The 17004-nt window shown below is 38.6% G+C and overlaps 2 protein-coding genes across 2 annotated transcripts in view; one reads left to right on the top strand and one right to left on the bottom strand.

Moving 5' to 3' along the window:
- The first annotated feature begins 69 nt into the window (after positions 1 to 69).
- LOC139934382 (xaa-Pro dipeptidase-like) lies at positions 70 to 17003 on the top strand. The gene is made up of 15 exons (XM_071928592.1): positions 70 to 222; positions 1508 to 1691; positions 2294 to 2421; positions 3489 to 3552; positions 3956 to 4003; positions 5256 to 5317; positions 7179 to 7223; positions 8272 to 8394; positions 9356 to 9424; positions 10431 to 10508; positions 11236 to 11384; positions 12670 to 12854; positions 13396 to 13503; positions 14110 to 14193; positions 14995 to 17003. The coding sequence occupies exons 1-15, from the start codon at positions 215 to 217 to the stop codon at positions 15103 to 15105; spliced, it is 1446 nt and encodes a 481-aa protein (XP_071784693.1). The 5' UTR covers positions 70 to 214; the 3' UTR covers positions 15106 to 17003.
- The window catches only part of LOC139934384 (amine oxidase [flavin-containing] B-like), a 20458-nt gene continuing 13512 nt past the window's right edge, over positions 10059 to 17004 (bottom strand). Inside the window, exon 5 of the mRNA XM_071928598.1 lies at positions 10059 to 10318. Coding sequence (XP_071784699.1) covers positions 10262 to 10318 — 57 coding nt within the window. The 3' untranslated portion in view covers positions 10059 to 10261. The remainder of the gene's footprint in view (positions 10319 to 17004) is intronic.

Raw genomic sequence — 17004 nt, 5'->3', positions numbered from 1 at the left:
ACACGTCAGGGTTTTTCTTGTCATTTTTTGTTCTACTGCTGACATTGTGTGTGTGTTGCGCATACTGGTGCTGTTGTTGACATTGGTCGGTGGTGGTGGTGTGGTACGTCCATTGCTTTGCCTTTGGTTTATGGTTGTCACCCAAAAAGTGTCCGCTGCTTGTGTGTGATCTTTAAAAGATTTGTGATCAGCAAGACCAAGTTGAGCAAGACAAATGCCTCCGTAAGTAACTGGACAAAGCCGCTGACGCTGTACTCACTAGTCCTCTTTTTTTAAACTTAAAGACACTGGACACTTGCTTGGTAATTGTCAAAGACAACTCTTCTCACTTGGTTGGTGTGTATCTCAACATGCATGTGAAAATTTGAGCTCAATCGGTCGTCGCAGTTGTGAGATTATGATAATAATGAAAGAAAAAACACCCTTGTCACACACAGTCGAAGTTGTGTGCTTTCAGATGCTTGATTTCGAGACCTCAAATTCTAAACTTGAAGTCTCGAAATCAAATTCGTGGAAAATTACTTCGTTCTTTAAAACTACTTAACTTCAGAGGGAGCCATTTCTCACAATGTTTTATACTATCAACCTCTCCCCAGGCATTACTCGTCACGTCACCAAACAAGTTAGTAAGGTTTTATTCTAATAATTATTTTAAGTAATTACCAATAGTGTCCACTGCCTTTAAATGTTGACATTTCAATTCAATCAAATCAATCATCATGTCAAGGCAGTCGATGTTGATCGTACCACCACAGAAAAATGGTGATTCATAAAAAATATATAAAATTTAAATACCCAAATTATTGCACATAATTATATAGTAGAATAACCCTGATAACATGACATTTTCCCTAATTATTTACAGGAAAATGGAAACATAGGCCAAATCTTATTCTTGTCTCATCATTTTTTAACTGTTTAAAGGGTCTATAAAAAGTAACTTTTGTAGGACAAAATACACAATGTCCACAGATTTACACTCAACTTACAGTTTACACAGTTTGAAGATAATGATAGTAGAAAGCTTCCCTGAAAATACTATGTGCTGAGGTGCTGTAGTTTTTGGGAAATGAGTAAAACAATGTCATGAAAATAATTTTCGTCTCATGAGACGAAAATTATTTTAATCATTTACAATCGTATTTTCATGACATTGTTTTACTCATTTCTCAAAAACTACAGCACCTCAGTAAGTAAGATTTGAAAAGAAGCTTTGCACTATCATTATCTTCAAACCCTGTAATTTTAATGTAAATCTATTATATGGACATTTTGAAAAAGTACCCAAATCCTTTAACTAAATTTATTTTATATCTTTCATTTTTCAGTAAATTTATTTTTGTTTCTTTTTCTGAAGACGATCAGAGCATACTGATCGAAACGTCGAGTTGAAACCCACGACGCACTGTGCACTGTATTATGCACTGTATTTTACATTTCCTTTTTATATATATGAAATAACGTTAATTTCATGGGTAAAAAGAATTTTATTTCCCTTTCTCCTCAGTCCAATTTATTCCCTGGGCGGGAAAACCTTTCCCGTTCCTGCCAAGCTGCATTCAGACAATAGAGGGCGCTTACTGAACCGCCTGCGAGGCAACAAGGATGTACCCTCTGGGGCTGTGATTCTCCTGGAAGGAGGGAAGGAGATCAACCAATACTGCACAGATATCGAACTGGTGTTTCGTCAGGTAATTGAGTGAAGTGTATAGACCCGTAGCACAACACGCAGCATGCAAACACGCGCGTCTTCTGTCCACCATTTTGAGGTCCAAATGTGCACAAAAGGATGGTACACGTGTTTACACACCCATGCGCATGTAAACATGTGTACCATCTTTTTGTGCATGTTTTCAACCCCTAAATGGCGAACAGGAGACGCGCCTGTATGCTCGCTTCGCTCGGTGCAATATGTCTTTTAGCCTTTATTAGCCCTTCAAAACAGTTGTGACAGTGTGAAAATGCAAAAAATTGTTAATGGCCTGACGTTTCGACCCTAGCAGAGTCTTTCTCGAAGGCTAAAAAGTGTGAAAATGCGGCAGGGTGCTCTTAGATTAAAATGTTGTTGAATCCTTCTCCCTAAAACCACATTCCTTTAAAGGGAATCATTTTCCGAAACAATTGTATACGTTTTATGGTCATTTGTGGAGGTACACCTCCCTATAACTAGTACAACAAGACCCTTTATTTAATAACCAAATTGTAAACATTGCATCAATCATCATTTAATTTAGAACCACAAGGGTAGTTATTTACTCCTAACAATTGGTATTATTGCTGGGTTTTTTTCTAGGAATCCTTTTTCATGTGGACATTTGGGGTGGAGTTGTCTGGATTCTTTGGTGCGATCTCTGTCGATACAGGCAAGACTGTTCTGTTTGCCCCCAAGATTCCTGAAGCATACATTGTATATGTTGGCAAGTAAGTATAAGTAATCATTGAAATAATAAGTTGCTGATTTGTTTTTTAAAGGAGTTTAAAGACACTGGACACTATTGGTAACTGTCAAAGACCAGTCTTCTCACTTGGTGTATCTCAACATATGCATAAAATAACAAACCTGTGAAAATTTGAGCTCAATTGGTCGTCGAGGTTGAAAGGAAATACACCATTGTCACACGAAGTGTGTGTGCTTTCAGATGCTTTATTTTGAGACCTCAAATTCTAAACTTGAGGTCTCGAAATCAAATTTGTGGAAAATTACTTCTTTTTGAAAACTATGTCACTTCAGAGGGAGCCGTAATTCACAATGTTTTATACTATCAACCTCTCCCCATTACTTGTTACCATGCAAGGTTTTATGGTGATAATTATTTTGAATAATTACCAATAGTGTCCACTGCCTTTAAACAGGTTTGTTGCCTGTTATGGCAGGAGATTCTGCCCCCCCCCCCCCCCCCCCCCCGGAGATGTTGTCCCCCATATGCAAAACTGTTAACAAACTTCTTCTGACAGTGTCCTCTTTTGAACCCTCCTCCTCCAGCCCGTGTTAATTTCCAATGTGAGGGACAGGTTTCCATATGACACCTGGGGTCGATTTCACAAAAGTTAGGACTAACTCAGTCCTAACTTAGGACTAGTCCTAACTTAGGACTAGTCCTAGGAGATGTTAAAAACTTGGGGCTAGTCCTAAGTTAGGACGAGTAACTTGGAAATCGACCCCTGCTTCCATGTACCTTTGAACATGGGGGACAAAATAAAAGGAGGTGAACGACCCCTCTACCGGATTATTCTGAGCGGGTATTTGCAAACCAAAACCAGATGGTGAAGAATCAAAGACGTTACTGTGGTCACATGGTCCAATGGTTACAAGGTTGGGGGTTCGAATCCCTGAAGCTAAGTGATGATTTCACAATGACTAGCGACTGAGTATCATAATTTATAATCGTATACTTTAAGATTGGCTGTTGCCAGCTTGGTGTTTATATGGGAGTTGGCTGAGTTCCAGTCGATTTTGAAACAATTTTTTTTTACATTTTTAATTTCAGGTTGATGTCAAATGAGGATTTGAAAGAGCGTTATGCTGTTGATGAAGTGCACTTTGTTGAAGAGGTAACTTTATTAATGTTTCCTGTACTGTGTTTTCTTATTTCATTTAATTTCATTGATTAATTCTGGTCAAGGATTCTTAGAAAAGTTAACTTTAAATTACTTTACTAGCCAAGGTATGACTCGTCTTTGAACGTTCGACGGTCCAAACAGCAAGTTCAAAGCTTTGTTCGGAGCTTTCAACCTAAGTTAACATTGTTGATATGACATATAGTTTTTAATTGTCGTTCCACTAGCCGAAACCCCAAGTGTTTGTACAGCAGTAACACTATTAGGCATACTATTTTTTGCTTTTTTTCAGGGTGGTTCTATTAAATTTTTATATTAATGATGCCATATTCAGTAATTCATTCAGTATTCATGTTCAAATTCCATAGCAGTAACATCTTGTTTATCTTTGCTACAGATGGCAGAAGTGTTGAGAGCCATGCAACCAAGCACTCTCCTCACATTGGTAAGTCAAGTGTAGAGCGGAGAGTTACCCTTGTCACACTATAGAGCCAATACCCAGGTAATTCCTGAGGATTTTGAAGCCAACTGCCACCCCATGTTTGTTTCACAGTTTTCTTCTGAAAAATGTAGGCGGATTCTTTTAGAAGAAAAACAGTACTATAGATCTTTGTTGTGGCCACGGTGGGCGGGTGCTGGGCCGGTCTGCCCAGGACTCAAATCTTTCGCCCAGCAAAGATTTCGCCGAGAATAAATCAAAATATTGTTCACTGTGCATTGATCTGAAACACAGGTAACGATAGGGAGTATCAAATGTTGCAGAGAAGGAACACAGTCAAAAGGTCAATTTATTGCATGGCACCATAACATGAGCAGTTTTAAAAACCTGGCATCATGCCTTCAGCTTGCACTGCAATGGCCTCATAATCTTGGGGGACTTTGAACAAATTGGATTTATAGCCCACCACCAAAACTGGTCTAGCTATAACATTGCTTTCATATAGACCCGTGTACTGACGTCACATGCAGCTGCATGTACAGTATGCCGATGCTTTAATAAATAAATCTTAAAAAATAAATCTTATCAAGCGCTGGTATTTAGAAAAAACTATTCACTGCCCTATATGACCAAGGAAAAATTAATGGTAGGCTTGACTGAAGAGTTAGGTTTTGAGATTGGATTTGAATGAAGAAATGTCAGGTTGTCATCTAAGGGGTAAGAGGCAAACCGTAAAATAAAATAAATAAATAACAATAATTTGGGGGGCTAATCATCCGCAGCTAAGAGCTGAATTGCAAAAGACGCGGCTACAACGTGTTCGAGAAGCAGGCATGCAAGGGCGCATTCAGCTGCCAGCCACATCAACCCATTATGACCACGGAGCACAGCCATGATCGAAAGTGTTTGATTTTTCCCGAGGGAGGAAAACCCTCGTTGCACAGCAGAAAACCAACGCACAACTCAACTCACTTATGGCCCCGGCCGGGAATCGAACCCGGGGTCCCCTTGGTGAGAGGCGAGCGCTTTACGCACAAGCCAACCATGCCACCCATGAACCATGCCACACATGAACCCATGTGAACGGTTTCAACCATGAAACCATTCCACAGGCGGGAATGCAACCGGTTATGTTTTAGTGAATAGGCATGTACAAAATTGGTGCGCATCTTTCAAAAACCAAGTGTTTCGCCTGTGTATTGGCGTAGCGTCCAGAACCGTACCGGTACTAAAAATTTAAAACGTTACCTCCCTACAGAAAGGTGTAAATACAGACAGTGGATTGACTTCACATGAGGCTACATTTGACAGCATTGACAAGTGAGATATACACTTCCTTGTTGTTTTGTCAGTTCTAACAATCCTGTACAATACCATTAAAGGCATCGGACAACTTTGGTAATTGTAAAAGACCAGGGGTCGATTTCACAAAGAGTTAGGACTAGTCCTAACTTAGGACTAGTCCTAGGAGATGTACAAATTGCATGGATAGTCCTAAGTTAGGGCATATAACTGGTCCTACATTGTAACTCGAGATAAGACTAGTCCTAACTCTTTGTGAAATCCACCCCAGACTTTTCACTTGTTGAACAAATTTGTGTGGTTTCAGATGCATAATAAAAGGCTCCAGGCCTGAAGTCTTTTAATATTTGAGTGATGAGTAATTACCACAATCTCAAAAACTACATTACTTTAGAGTAGAGGGAGTTGTTTCTCACAAGGTTTATTCTATCAACAGCTCTCCATTGCTCGTTACCATAACAAAAAAATTATGCTTACAATTATTTTGAGTAATTACCGATAGTGTCCAGTGCCTTTAAGTTGTTGTTTCTACAATATCATTTTCGTGTGGATGTAAAGTACATTACAATATGAGAAGGAAATCCCATTCTGAACTGTGCAGGAAATGATATCAATCTTGCAGGTCAAAGTTTGCATGTATGTAAACGATGGATCACATTCCATTGTTACTGACATAAAAATTGTTCTACTGGACCTATTGCATGTATTGTATAAATATTGTCACGCGGTGAAGTATTGACGTACTTCACCATTTTTAAAGGCAGTGGATACTATTGGTTATTACTCAAAATAATTTTTTTCATAAAACCTTACTTGGTAACAAGTAATGGGGAGAGATTGATAGTATAAAACATTGTGAGAAACGGCTCCCTCTGAAGTAACATAGTTTTCGAGAAAGAAGTAATTTTCCATGAATTTGATTTCAAGACCTCAGATTTAGAATTTGAGGTCTCGAAATCAAGCATCTGAAACCACACAACTTCGTGTGACAAGGGCTTTTTTTCTTTCATTATTATCTCGCAACTTTGACGACCAATTGAGCTGAAATTTTCACAGGTTGTTATTTTATGCATATGTTGAGATACACCAACTGTTAAGACTGGTCTTTGACAATTACCAATAGTGTCCATGGTCTTTAAGAAGGGAAGCCAAGTTTAAAAAAAAGCCAGATTACACCAAGTGGTGATACTCTGTGACAATGCATGAATGATGTGCATTCAAGATTTCTATTTTTATCTCCATGTTTGCATTGTCTCAATTTAGCCTTTGGTTTCAAGTGTAGTGTTTTTAACAAACCAGATTAACAACAATAATGTTTGTTTTATTTAATTCATAGAAAAGAACAAATTTTCAATTGAGATTTGTTCACAATAAACATAAAATAAATGTATAAATTCATCCAGCCCACACATAATTGACTTTTTCACAGCGAAATTTGAAACATGACGCCACTGGATTTCAAAAACTAATGGTATTTACCTTCTGAGGAGGAACTCTTTGTCAGTCAAAATGTCAAATTATTTATAAAAAAAACTAAACAATGTGGTCAACTCCATATAGATTACCAACCTACTCTTTGATATGACCTTGCCTTGTTTGGATAAATGGGCAGGGATAATTATTTTGGAAATGATGATGGCGAACAAACAATTTTTCCTTATTAGACTCCTACCATATTTCATCTATTTGTTGAGCGTCATGGCGGCCAATACTTGTCAAAATAATGGATGGCATGTGACACAAGTTCCATGTATGTGATTTATAACGTTCATTCATTTTTATTATACAAAGCAGTTATTTTTTTTTTAATTATGCGTAATGTGTATGATATGTTTCTAAGACAGTAATTATTGTCCTTCTTTTTTCCCCTTTTGTTTAGGTTTACTGTCGATAATTCTATACTCCATCCAGAAATATCCGAGTGGTAAGTGTTGTAACTCAAATATGAAGCACTCAAATTTATTTTGTAATCTTTTTAAAATCTTCAAAACTTTGCTTTAAACTATAATTTAGAAGGAAGTTGAAAGAGTTTTTCTCAATGTCTTCAATCGCATGCAGGGCTCGAAATTAACACTGTACCACAGACCTGCGACCAGTAACTTTAGCAGTGGGCCTGTGAAATCGCCACTGGACAAGCCCAGTGGTATTGTGTTTTTTGACTGACTAACAGTAAGAATGGCTCTTATCTTCAAGTACCCGCTAGTCCTCCAATCAGATTCGCAGAAAGGAGTGGTGATAAAAACCTATATTGCACGGCTAATATCACTACCATGCGTCTTGTGTGTTCTATGTCACGCACCAAGTTTGCTTGAAGATAAATACGTTATCACACGCGCGCTCGTGGAAATACGGAAAATATAGCGCATCTGCGTCCCATATCCAACTCGGCCTTTGGCCTCGTTGGATATGGGACGCAGAAGCGCTTTATTTTTTCGTATTCCACTCGCGTTTGTGTGATAACTTATAATATGAGTAGCATCCTTGTGAAAAATGTTGACAATGAATCTAATATATCGTTCAATTCTGTTGAGTATCGAAGTACCCCAACAAATGTGATTGATCTTTGCTTAGTGCTTGTTTATCTCATTTTGAATCTGGTCTTGTAAAATATATCTTGGTTCAATAAAAGTGTTAAGCAACAAACCATGCAATGCAGTCTTGTAAATTGAGAAAAGAGTTGGTGGAAAGGATCCTTGATTTTTCTTTTTTATTGCAAATAATAATAACAATACAAAAACTTATATAATCGCGCCCTAAATATGTAGACATGCTTGGAGGCGCTGAACACGGCATTATGGACAAATTAAAAAATAAGAAATGGAATTATGACAAGAAGTTAATTGCATCAAAAGGTGCCTATAAGTTTTATGCCATCACAATTTTTCAGCAAAGCTAAAACCCTGCGTTTTACCCGTAAATACTGTGTTAATCCTAAAGTGATATATTTTGTTGTGGCTCCTTTTTCATTTCAGTCGAGTCTTTAAGAGCCCGGGAGAGCTTGAGATTCTGCGCTATGTCTGTCAGGTCAGCTGCGAGGCACACAAAGAGGTCATGAGGAAGGTCAGACCAGGCATGCAGGAGTACCAGCTGGAGAGGTTAGTATCTGTCTCACGCGTGGAATTTAATCCCTCTCAGCCTTTTTTAGGTATGGGGGACACTATTGACCCAGTTCACCTGACGTCATCATCAGAAAAATCTTGAATGCGCCATACTGGTGGGCAATTTCACTGTGCGTTTTCATATATAACCCTATGCTGTGGGTTATGCAGTGAAGTGTGCATTTTAGGCGATGCAGCGTTAATACACGTAAACCTTACTGCCCACCAACATGGTGAGCGTGGCATCAGTCGCTGCATGTAGGAGTGCACTGTTTGATTTTGGCATAAACAGACAAATTTACCCAAACCAAAGTACATGTAGTGACATTTAAATGTGTTCACCATATCTCAAAATGGCGTATTGTCATTTAGAGAAAAAAAACTTCCGCTGGAAAATCTTATGGGAAATGTTAGGGTAGCACTTATTAGTCAGTGCAGTTAGTGCAGAACTTCGTAAGTAGGACAGGTACAAACGTAGTATCTGAAAGCAGGGAAGATAGTACCTAATAAATATTCTCCTGGATTCAGAAATCTACTCCGCGACAGTAGTAATAATAATAATAATAATAATAATAATAATAATAATAATAATAATAATAAACATTTATATAGCGCCAAATCCATTAAAAATGCTCCCAGGCGCTTTACAACAAGAAAATTTTAACCACAAAAACTAAATAATTAAAAGGTCTAAAATTAAGATCCATAAAATATGATCATAAAACAATAGTATAAAAGGCGTTCTCAAGATCAAGTCTACACAGCATAGTTATTACACATGGTGTTACCACAAACTGAATAAACATTGATATCTCACCATGCAATGCCTCAAAACCCCAGTACATGGAATGATTTCTCGTCCATGAACTATAATAAAATGTTTTGATTTATCTCCGCGAATTTCATGTCTTGATATTGTGATTCTTAAATGATTATTGTCTTGATTTTTGTTTAACAGTACATTCAAACATCATGTGTACTACCATGGGGGATGTCGTCATGTGGCTTACACCTGTATCTGTGCAAGGTAACAAGATTTCCACTCTCGCTGCTTACCCTAAAAGACCGTAAATACATGCCTGTGTTTCAGATTAAACTACAATTAAGTTATACAATTAGTGTCAAGTAGCCATTGTATAAGACGGCAATACTGTTTAGCTCATTCATCAGAGACTGCTGGCCATGGAAACTGAAAATGTAGTCGCTGGTAGATGTAGGCAGCTGTTTGAATGGCCCTCCATGAAGGCTTTTTTTTAATACTATAATAATATAATATAATAATAATAATAGTAATTATAATAAGAAGAACACTTATAGCGCGCCGGTATCATGCTCATGGTGCAAGGGAGAAACACAAGATTAATGAAAAGCAGCTGTGAAATAGTGTGTTTTGAGGGCCTCTTTGAACTCGGGTTATATCAAGTTTACTCTTGCGGGTACCCGTTTGTATCCCTGGGTGAAGTGAGGCAATTGTTGTAAAGCATCTTGCTAAAAAACACAAGTGTCATTACCAGGAGTTGAACCCTTACTTGGATAACTTGATATCATGAAAGAAGTTCATCAGGCTGTTAAAATATCAACTTAATAAATGAATTTTCTGTGAAACACAGCCAAATACTCACGTTTTTCGTTTACGTTTCGACTAGTATCACTAGTCATTCTCAGAACGAGGCACCACCAGTCGGTTGGTGGCGCTGTTGCCTGCTTTGGCCACTGGATGGTGGTTTGGCCGATTGTGTCCTCCCCCCTGGGTGGAACTTGGGGTATGAGGGAGTCCCATATGCGTGAGAGTTCGTACCCTCCCTCGTCTCTGTTGAGAGTAGATCGTCGTCTCCTTGTCCAAAGACTTTCCCTAATCCACCGTCTAAACACTATAAGTGTTCTCAAGTCGAGGCTCCACGAATGGCTCGGCTTCGACGCCCTTCACAACCAAAATAATACAATAATACAATAAAATAATGCCAAAAATAGTTCATTGAATTAATATTTATTATTGCAAGTTTTTATTCAAAGTTTTGCGATTGTCTTTGCAGTGGTATCAATGCATCAGTGCTTCACTATGGGCACGCTGGAGCTCCAAATAATCGCCAGATCCTCGATGGAGACATTTGGTAAATTTCCTACAAATTTTTTATTTGAGTGAGTTTTTAATTAAGAACTCACTACGCGGCAGTGTAGTTTATATAGAAAAGTCACCTCGATCCATGACGCGAAAGTGGTAGTCCTTGCTGATTTCCTACCTTTGGCCTAGGTAGTAGTTAATAAGCAGGTGCTAACTTGATCGAGTTGCTTATGGGCCGATTTTGTGCTTACTGTACGACTTCCATCTTATAGCACTGCTAACCATAGTTAGTACACAAAAAGGCAAATATGTCTCAACAATGCAATGAACACCGTAGCAATTTTGTCTGCTACAGAAAGCACACAAATTTGCTGACTGTTAAAGGCACTGGACACTATCGGTAATTACTCAAAATAATTGTAACCATAAAATCTTGAGAGCTGTTGATAGTATAAAGCATTGTGTGAAACAGCTCCCTCTGAAACAAAATCTTTTAGAAACAGGTAATTTCTCACTCAAAAAATAAAATACTTCAGCTGAAGCCTTTTATTATGCATGTCAAAGCACACAAGGTAATGCAACAGGGGTGTTTTTTCTCGCAAATTCGACGAACAATTAAAATCAAATTTTCACAGATTTGTTATTTGTATGCATATGTTGGGACACACCAAGCGAGAATACTGGTCTTTGACAGTTGCCAAAGTGTCCAGTGCCTTTCAATTGGGCCCTGGACAGTTCTCAGAGAATAACAATTATTTTATCTTGTTGTTTACCAGCTCATTTGACATGGGAGGAGAGTACTACTGCTATGCGTCAGACATCACATGTGCCTTTCCAGCCAATGGCAAGTTCACTGCTGATCAGCGTATGATCTATGAGGCTGTACTCAAGGCCAATAGGGCAGTCTTCAAGACCATGAAACCAGGTAGATTTATCATCCTTTATGCTAAGGTGGACTAAGAAACCAGGCATGCAGCTCTTCCGTGTTTCCGCGGATTTCCGCGTTTAAAACAAAATAATAAGTGCTAAAAATAGAAAAAATCGTAAACAAAATTATTTTACAAAACCTACAAAAATAAGCCTAGTACATGCCAACAATGCACCTTAGAGCATAATAAACCTCAACATTTTCTAGGGTACCATTGTGGGTATCATGTCCCATGGCGTTTCGGCTGCCTCACTCCGCACTTGCGTTGTGCCTTTGAAGATTTTCCTCTTTTTTTTTCAACGGGCAGTTGCATGCCTGAGAAACAATTTAGTAGAAGCGGGACTTAAATCTGCTACCTACGGATTAACATGCTGGTGCTCTACCAACTGCGCTATCTGATCTAGCCTTAATGGTTGCAGTCTCCCTAATTTTCCAGTATCTTTGTTTGGGGGTGCCAATCAGGGCCCAACTCTACGCTTTTTTCACCGTTCACCGCTTACTGGACAAGCACAGAAGTTCTGTTCTAGCTGTGTAAGCGGAGAATGCCTAGTAACTTGGAATTTGCACACGCACAAGCAAAACTTCTTTGCTAACCTGTGAAATACGCTTGAAGTAAGCGAGGCATTCCCTACTTCCTTAAGCGTCAATTCTTTGCTTACGGTAAGCAAAGCCATGATATTTGGTCAAAAAGTCATTTAACCTGTAACTGCTGTATAGCCAGCGATAACACCCAAGCTTCTGATACAACCTGTAAAACGGCAGCAGTGCGATCACCCTAAGTGGATGAAGAGAAAACTGAAAATTTTAAATACCATGGGGTTTAACAAAGAAAAATTGACAGAGTGGGACTTGAACCTGCAACCTCCAGATCATAATTTTCTGAATCAATTGTTTTTTTGTTTTTTTTAAGATGTCCACTTGATAGGAATAGACCCAGGAGAATGCTGAGGTTGATAGCAATTTTCTTTCTTTGTGCATGCTCTCAATATGTCGGCTAATAATTTCAAGTAGGGTTTTTGGAGACACCATAAAATCAATCTCTTGTGAGCTCTGGTGGTTCTGAAAAAAGTTTTTCTCAGAACCACCAGAGCTCATAAGAGCATTCTTACAAGAGCTTTCTTAAGAAATGATTACGAGAGCTTTCTTAAGAGCCTTTTTTTTCTTCTTTTTTTTCCTGCACAAAATCCGATTGATTATAGCTTCACCATGCAAAGATTCAAATCCTAGTCGTCAGCCATTTGTTTATTTGATAACATTTTGAATCTCCAAATCTCAAAACTAGGTGTTCTCTGGCCGGACATGCACCGGCTGGCAGAGCGTGTTCTCCTTGAGGAGCTTACCCGTCATGGATTGCTCAAAGGTGACGTAGATGAAATGATGAAGGTGTACCTGGGGGCAGTCTTCATGCCTCACGGCCTGGGCCACTTCATGGGTTGCGATACCCATGATGTTGGTGGATACCCGAAGGTAAATAGGAATTAAGAGACTTGAACAAACCGTAATCGTTTCTTCAGTAATATCAAGAAGTCCAGACTCAAGGTCTTGTGTTTCTGATCACCAGAGTGTGGGTTCGAGTTACGTTCATAAAATCTGTGTCTTTAAGCAAGACGCGAAACCGTTATTGCTGCTTCCCTTGTATAGGAGGTAAAGCCATCGGTCCTGTCTGTTGTGTAAATGCAAAAAAAAAAAAGTGCACTTTTCTTAAAGGAGGGGCTCGCCCTGGTGTTCCTGGTCTGATCGGCAGCATGTTTCGCCACAGCACCTTGTAAACCATTACATGGTTCTATAAAGGAATAGGTCTCACACTTCAAAACGTAGCTCCACACACTTAGCAGGAAAAAATACTGAGCGCTTTGGGATGTAAATGGCATTTTTTATATTTGTTGACTTCATCATCACGTATAATTTATATGTGGCAATCTTGTCCAAGTTTATGTGTTCTTTTTATGTACATTATTATTAATTAATAATTTAATTGAGTACTTGATCGTTCCTGTCATATATTTAGGGTGTAGATCGAATCCAGAGACCAGGTATTAAGAACCTGCGTACGGCTCGTGTCCTGCAAGCTGGTATGGTCATTACAGTGGAACCTGGATGCTACTTCATTGCAGCAGTAAGTTTCTGGCTCCACATTTCTCTCTAGAATAATGGTATCAAATGTATTTTGGCATGTCAACTGCATGGACCTTCCAAGCATGATGAGGGATAAACACCTCTGGCGTGACATTGTGCATATGCTAAATGATGATGATGATGTCGAGTGCACCTGACTCAAGCTCTAGTGTTTCTGATCAGCAGAGTGTGGTTTTGAGTCCTGGTCTTGACACTTGTGTCCTTAAGGAAGACACTTTTAAAAACACTTTTTTCAAGAAACTTATCCAAAGTGAAGGGTTTGCCCCGCTGTGCATGCAGTGGCTGACAAATGTGCTTCAGCACTTTGTGTAAACCCTTACATGGCGTTACATATATCGGTGTAATAATTTTCTCACCTTCCACCTCTAGAACCCTGGTTCAAATCCCAACGAGGGCGCTATGTAGATTGGGGTTTTCAGTCTCTCTTTACTATTGTGTGAGTTTTCCCTGGAATAGTTCTTTGGGTTGTCCTCCAACATCTACAACTGAAACTTCCTTTCCACTGAGTTCTTGGCTAGTTCAATGATTAAGTTCACTTGTGACTCCACAACCAGAATAAATCAAATGAAATTTTTTTTTATTGTAGACCCTTGAGCCAGCTTTGAAGAACCCTGACATGATGCCATTCCTCTGCCCAGATGTCTTAGAGAGATTCAAGAACTTTGGAGGGGTGAGTTTCAATTTGTTTTTTAATTAAATCAAACAGCAGATGCTAACTTAACTGTTTTACTACTGTTGTATTCCAACAGAATATCTAGTAATAGTTAATTTTTTGTAGTTCACTGCCTATCACATACCTAGGCCCAATTGCACTGCTCTGCTTGCCGTAAGCAAGGAACCGGCGCTTGCAGAAGCAGGGACCTCTACTGTGCTTATGTCAAGAGTATTTCACGGGTTAGAGGCAAGTTTTGGCTTGTGGGCGTACGTCCTCCACGTTACTAGGCAAACTAGGTTTACACAGCTAGCGTAGAATTTTGGTGTTTGCATGTTACAGCGATTCCGCGTAAAAAAAAAAATGATAAGTGCTAAAAAACAAAATCGAAAAAAAAAAAAAATGCCTGGCATATATATATATGCCTGGCAACAACAATGTACAACTACAATAATGTAAAATAAGCCTATTACATGCTAACAATGCACCTTAAAACATAATAAACCTCAACATTTTCTAGGGTACCATTATGGGCATCATGTCCCGTGGCGTTTCGGCTGCCTCGCTCCGCACTTGCGTTGTGCCATTGAAGATTTTCCTCTTTTTTTTTAAGTTGCATGCCTGATGTTAGCAGAGAATGGTGATCTTAAGCGCAGAATTTGGCGGTAAGCAGAGCCATGAAATTGGGCCCCGATAGCCTTGTGATGTTAGGTGATCTCTGAAATCTTTTTTTTTTTTAGTAATGGTATATTGGTATCTCCATAGCAAAGCTTTAAATTCAACTATTCAATAAATACTTTTTACTGCATTAATACTCAGGTCCGCATCGAGGATGATGTTTTGGTGACGCAAGATGGCGCTGAGAATCTCTCCTCGGGTGTTCCCAGAGAAATAGACGAGATAGAGGCCCTGATGGCAGAAGGACGTTAGATGACGGAGCCTCGTGACCAACCAAAACCGCCCAACCATCAAGGGACCAGCCGTCGACACAAAGAGTTAGGTCTGCATGCTACAGTGCAGGGTTGGGACTCGTCCTAAGTCATAAGATTAATCCTAAGTTAGGAAGAGTTTTGTGAAATCGACGGCAGGGCCCAATTTCATAGAGCTGCTAATAACAGCAATTTGCTTAGCATGAAATTTCTTCCTTGATGAAACCAGTATTACAAACCAAATGTCTTTGCTCAGCAATCATTAGTGGGGAAACAGTTTGTTGGAATTTTGACTGGTAACTTGTTTTCTGTTAAGCAAGATTTTTCAGTGCTTAGCAAGTTTTCATATACCTATTGGCTTTATGAAATTGACTTCAGTTATGGATTATACCTGCTTAACTTTTAACATCATGCTGACCAATTTTAATTACAAGGAACCAATCAGGTATCATGCAACGATAAATAAACTTAAGATTTTGGCACTGGCAATGATTTTCAGCTTATAACGATGTCTTTGTTGATGAAAGAACTGTGCTTGTTCGAGAGGGCTTCTATCCATCTGTTTCAGACCATTTTGATTTTGTAACTTGATTGTGTTTACCAAAATTTAACATATATTGCACCTTAATCAATTGGACTTCCAAAAGGCTCACTGGGTAACAAAGGATGACAATTCTGATTCTGAACCACATGGTCAAAAAAGCTAAATAAACCTGCTATAGATTCAATAAAATTTGTGTTTGCTTGTATCAAGAAAATCATACTTGACCAGTTACCGCCAGGGATCTACCAGAAATTTGTTTCCCTTCCAGCTTGGCAAGATTATTTTTTTTTTATATAATACCTCTGGCACTAAGAAGCAATGGCTGGACAAAGCAAAGGCAAAGAGAAAAAAGATTCTGTTTGAAGTACTGGGAGTTTGTTGTTTATCTTTTGAGCAAAAATAAATTTTAAAAAAGGAAAGAATTATGCAATGTGAATAGCGAAGCCATGATAGACATGCAAGGCTGCCATCGGGGGACTTACCAGGTAAATCCATTGTTCACGGTAATTAATTTCTGAAATATTTTTGTCTTACTATGTCTATATGTAAATCACAAATTGCTATTCCCAATTGTCTGTATGTTTTAAAAGAGAAAATTTAACTTTGTAGCGATTACATTAACTGTCCGTGGCTGATTGAATCCTATCAGTTTTTAGAACTGTGCATTGATCTGATGATAACACATATCTATTGGCTACGACCTGGCCTTAAAATGACCTTGTTGAACACGGCCAGTTGTGGCAAAGTACACTTTAGAATAAAATGGAATATTGAGCAATATATGGCTGTATGGCTTTATCCAAACTGTTTTAATCTGAAACTGCTTGAAGAAATCGATATGATAGCTGCATCCAATGACTATACTTTATACTTTGAAGTTAAATTTGCTTTTAGCTTTAATTTTGACCATCATTTAAAGGCACTGGACACTATTGGTAATTGTCAAAGACTAGTCTTCACAGTTGGTGAATCTCAACCTATGCATAATATAAAAAACCTGTGAAATTTTTGAGCTCAATCGGTCGCGGAAGTTGCAAGATAATAATGAAAGAAAAAACACCCTTGTCACACGAAGTTGTGTGCGTTTAGATGGTTGCTTCCGAGACCTCAAGTTCTAAACCTGAGGTCTCGAAATCAAATTCGTGGAAAATTACTTCTTTCTCGAAATCTACGTCACTTTAGAGGGAGCTGTTTCTCACAATGTTTTAAACATATCAACCTCTCCCCATTATTAGTAATCAAGAAAGGTTTTATGATGATAATTGTTTTGAGTAATTACAAATAGTGTCCACTGCCTTTAACGATGTATTCCCTTTACTTGTCGATTGCTGGGTATTTTACAAGCAATGTAATTTT

Source organism: Asterias amurensis, chromosome 3, assembly GCF_032118995.1.
Source record: "Asterias amurensis chromosome 3, ASM3211899v1".
NCBI classification, from domain to species: Eukaryota; Metazoa; Echinodermata; class Asteroidea; order Forcipulatida; family Asteriidae; genus Asterias; species Asterias amurensis.
This window is presented reverse-complemented; position numbering and strand designations above follow the sequence as displayed.

What these genes read in the sequence shown, in the direction of transcription:
- LOC139934382 (XM_071928592.1), top strand. An exon ending in ACATTTGACAGCATTGACAA is followed by an intron (nt 5,318 to 7,178) that starts GTGAGATATACA and finishes CCTTTTGTTTAG; the next exon opens with GTTTACTGTCGATAATTCTA. An exon ending in CAGGAGTACCAGCTGGAGAG is followed by an intron (nt 8,395 to 9,355) that starts GTTAGTATCTGT and finishes TTTGTTTAACAG; the next exon opens with TACATTCAAACATCATGTGT.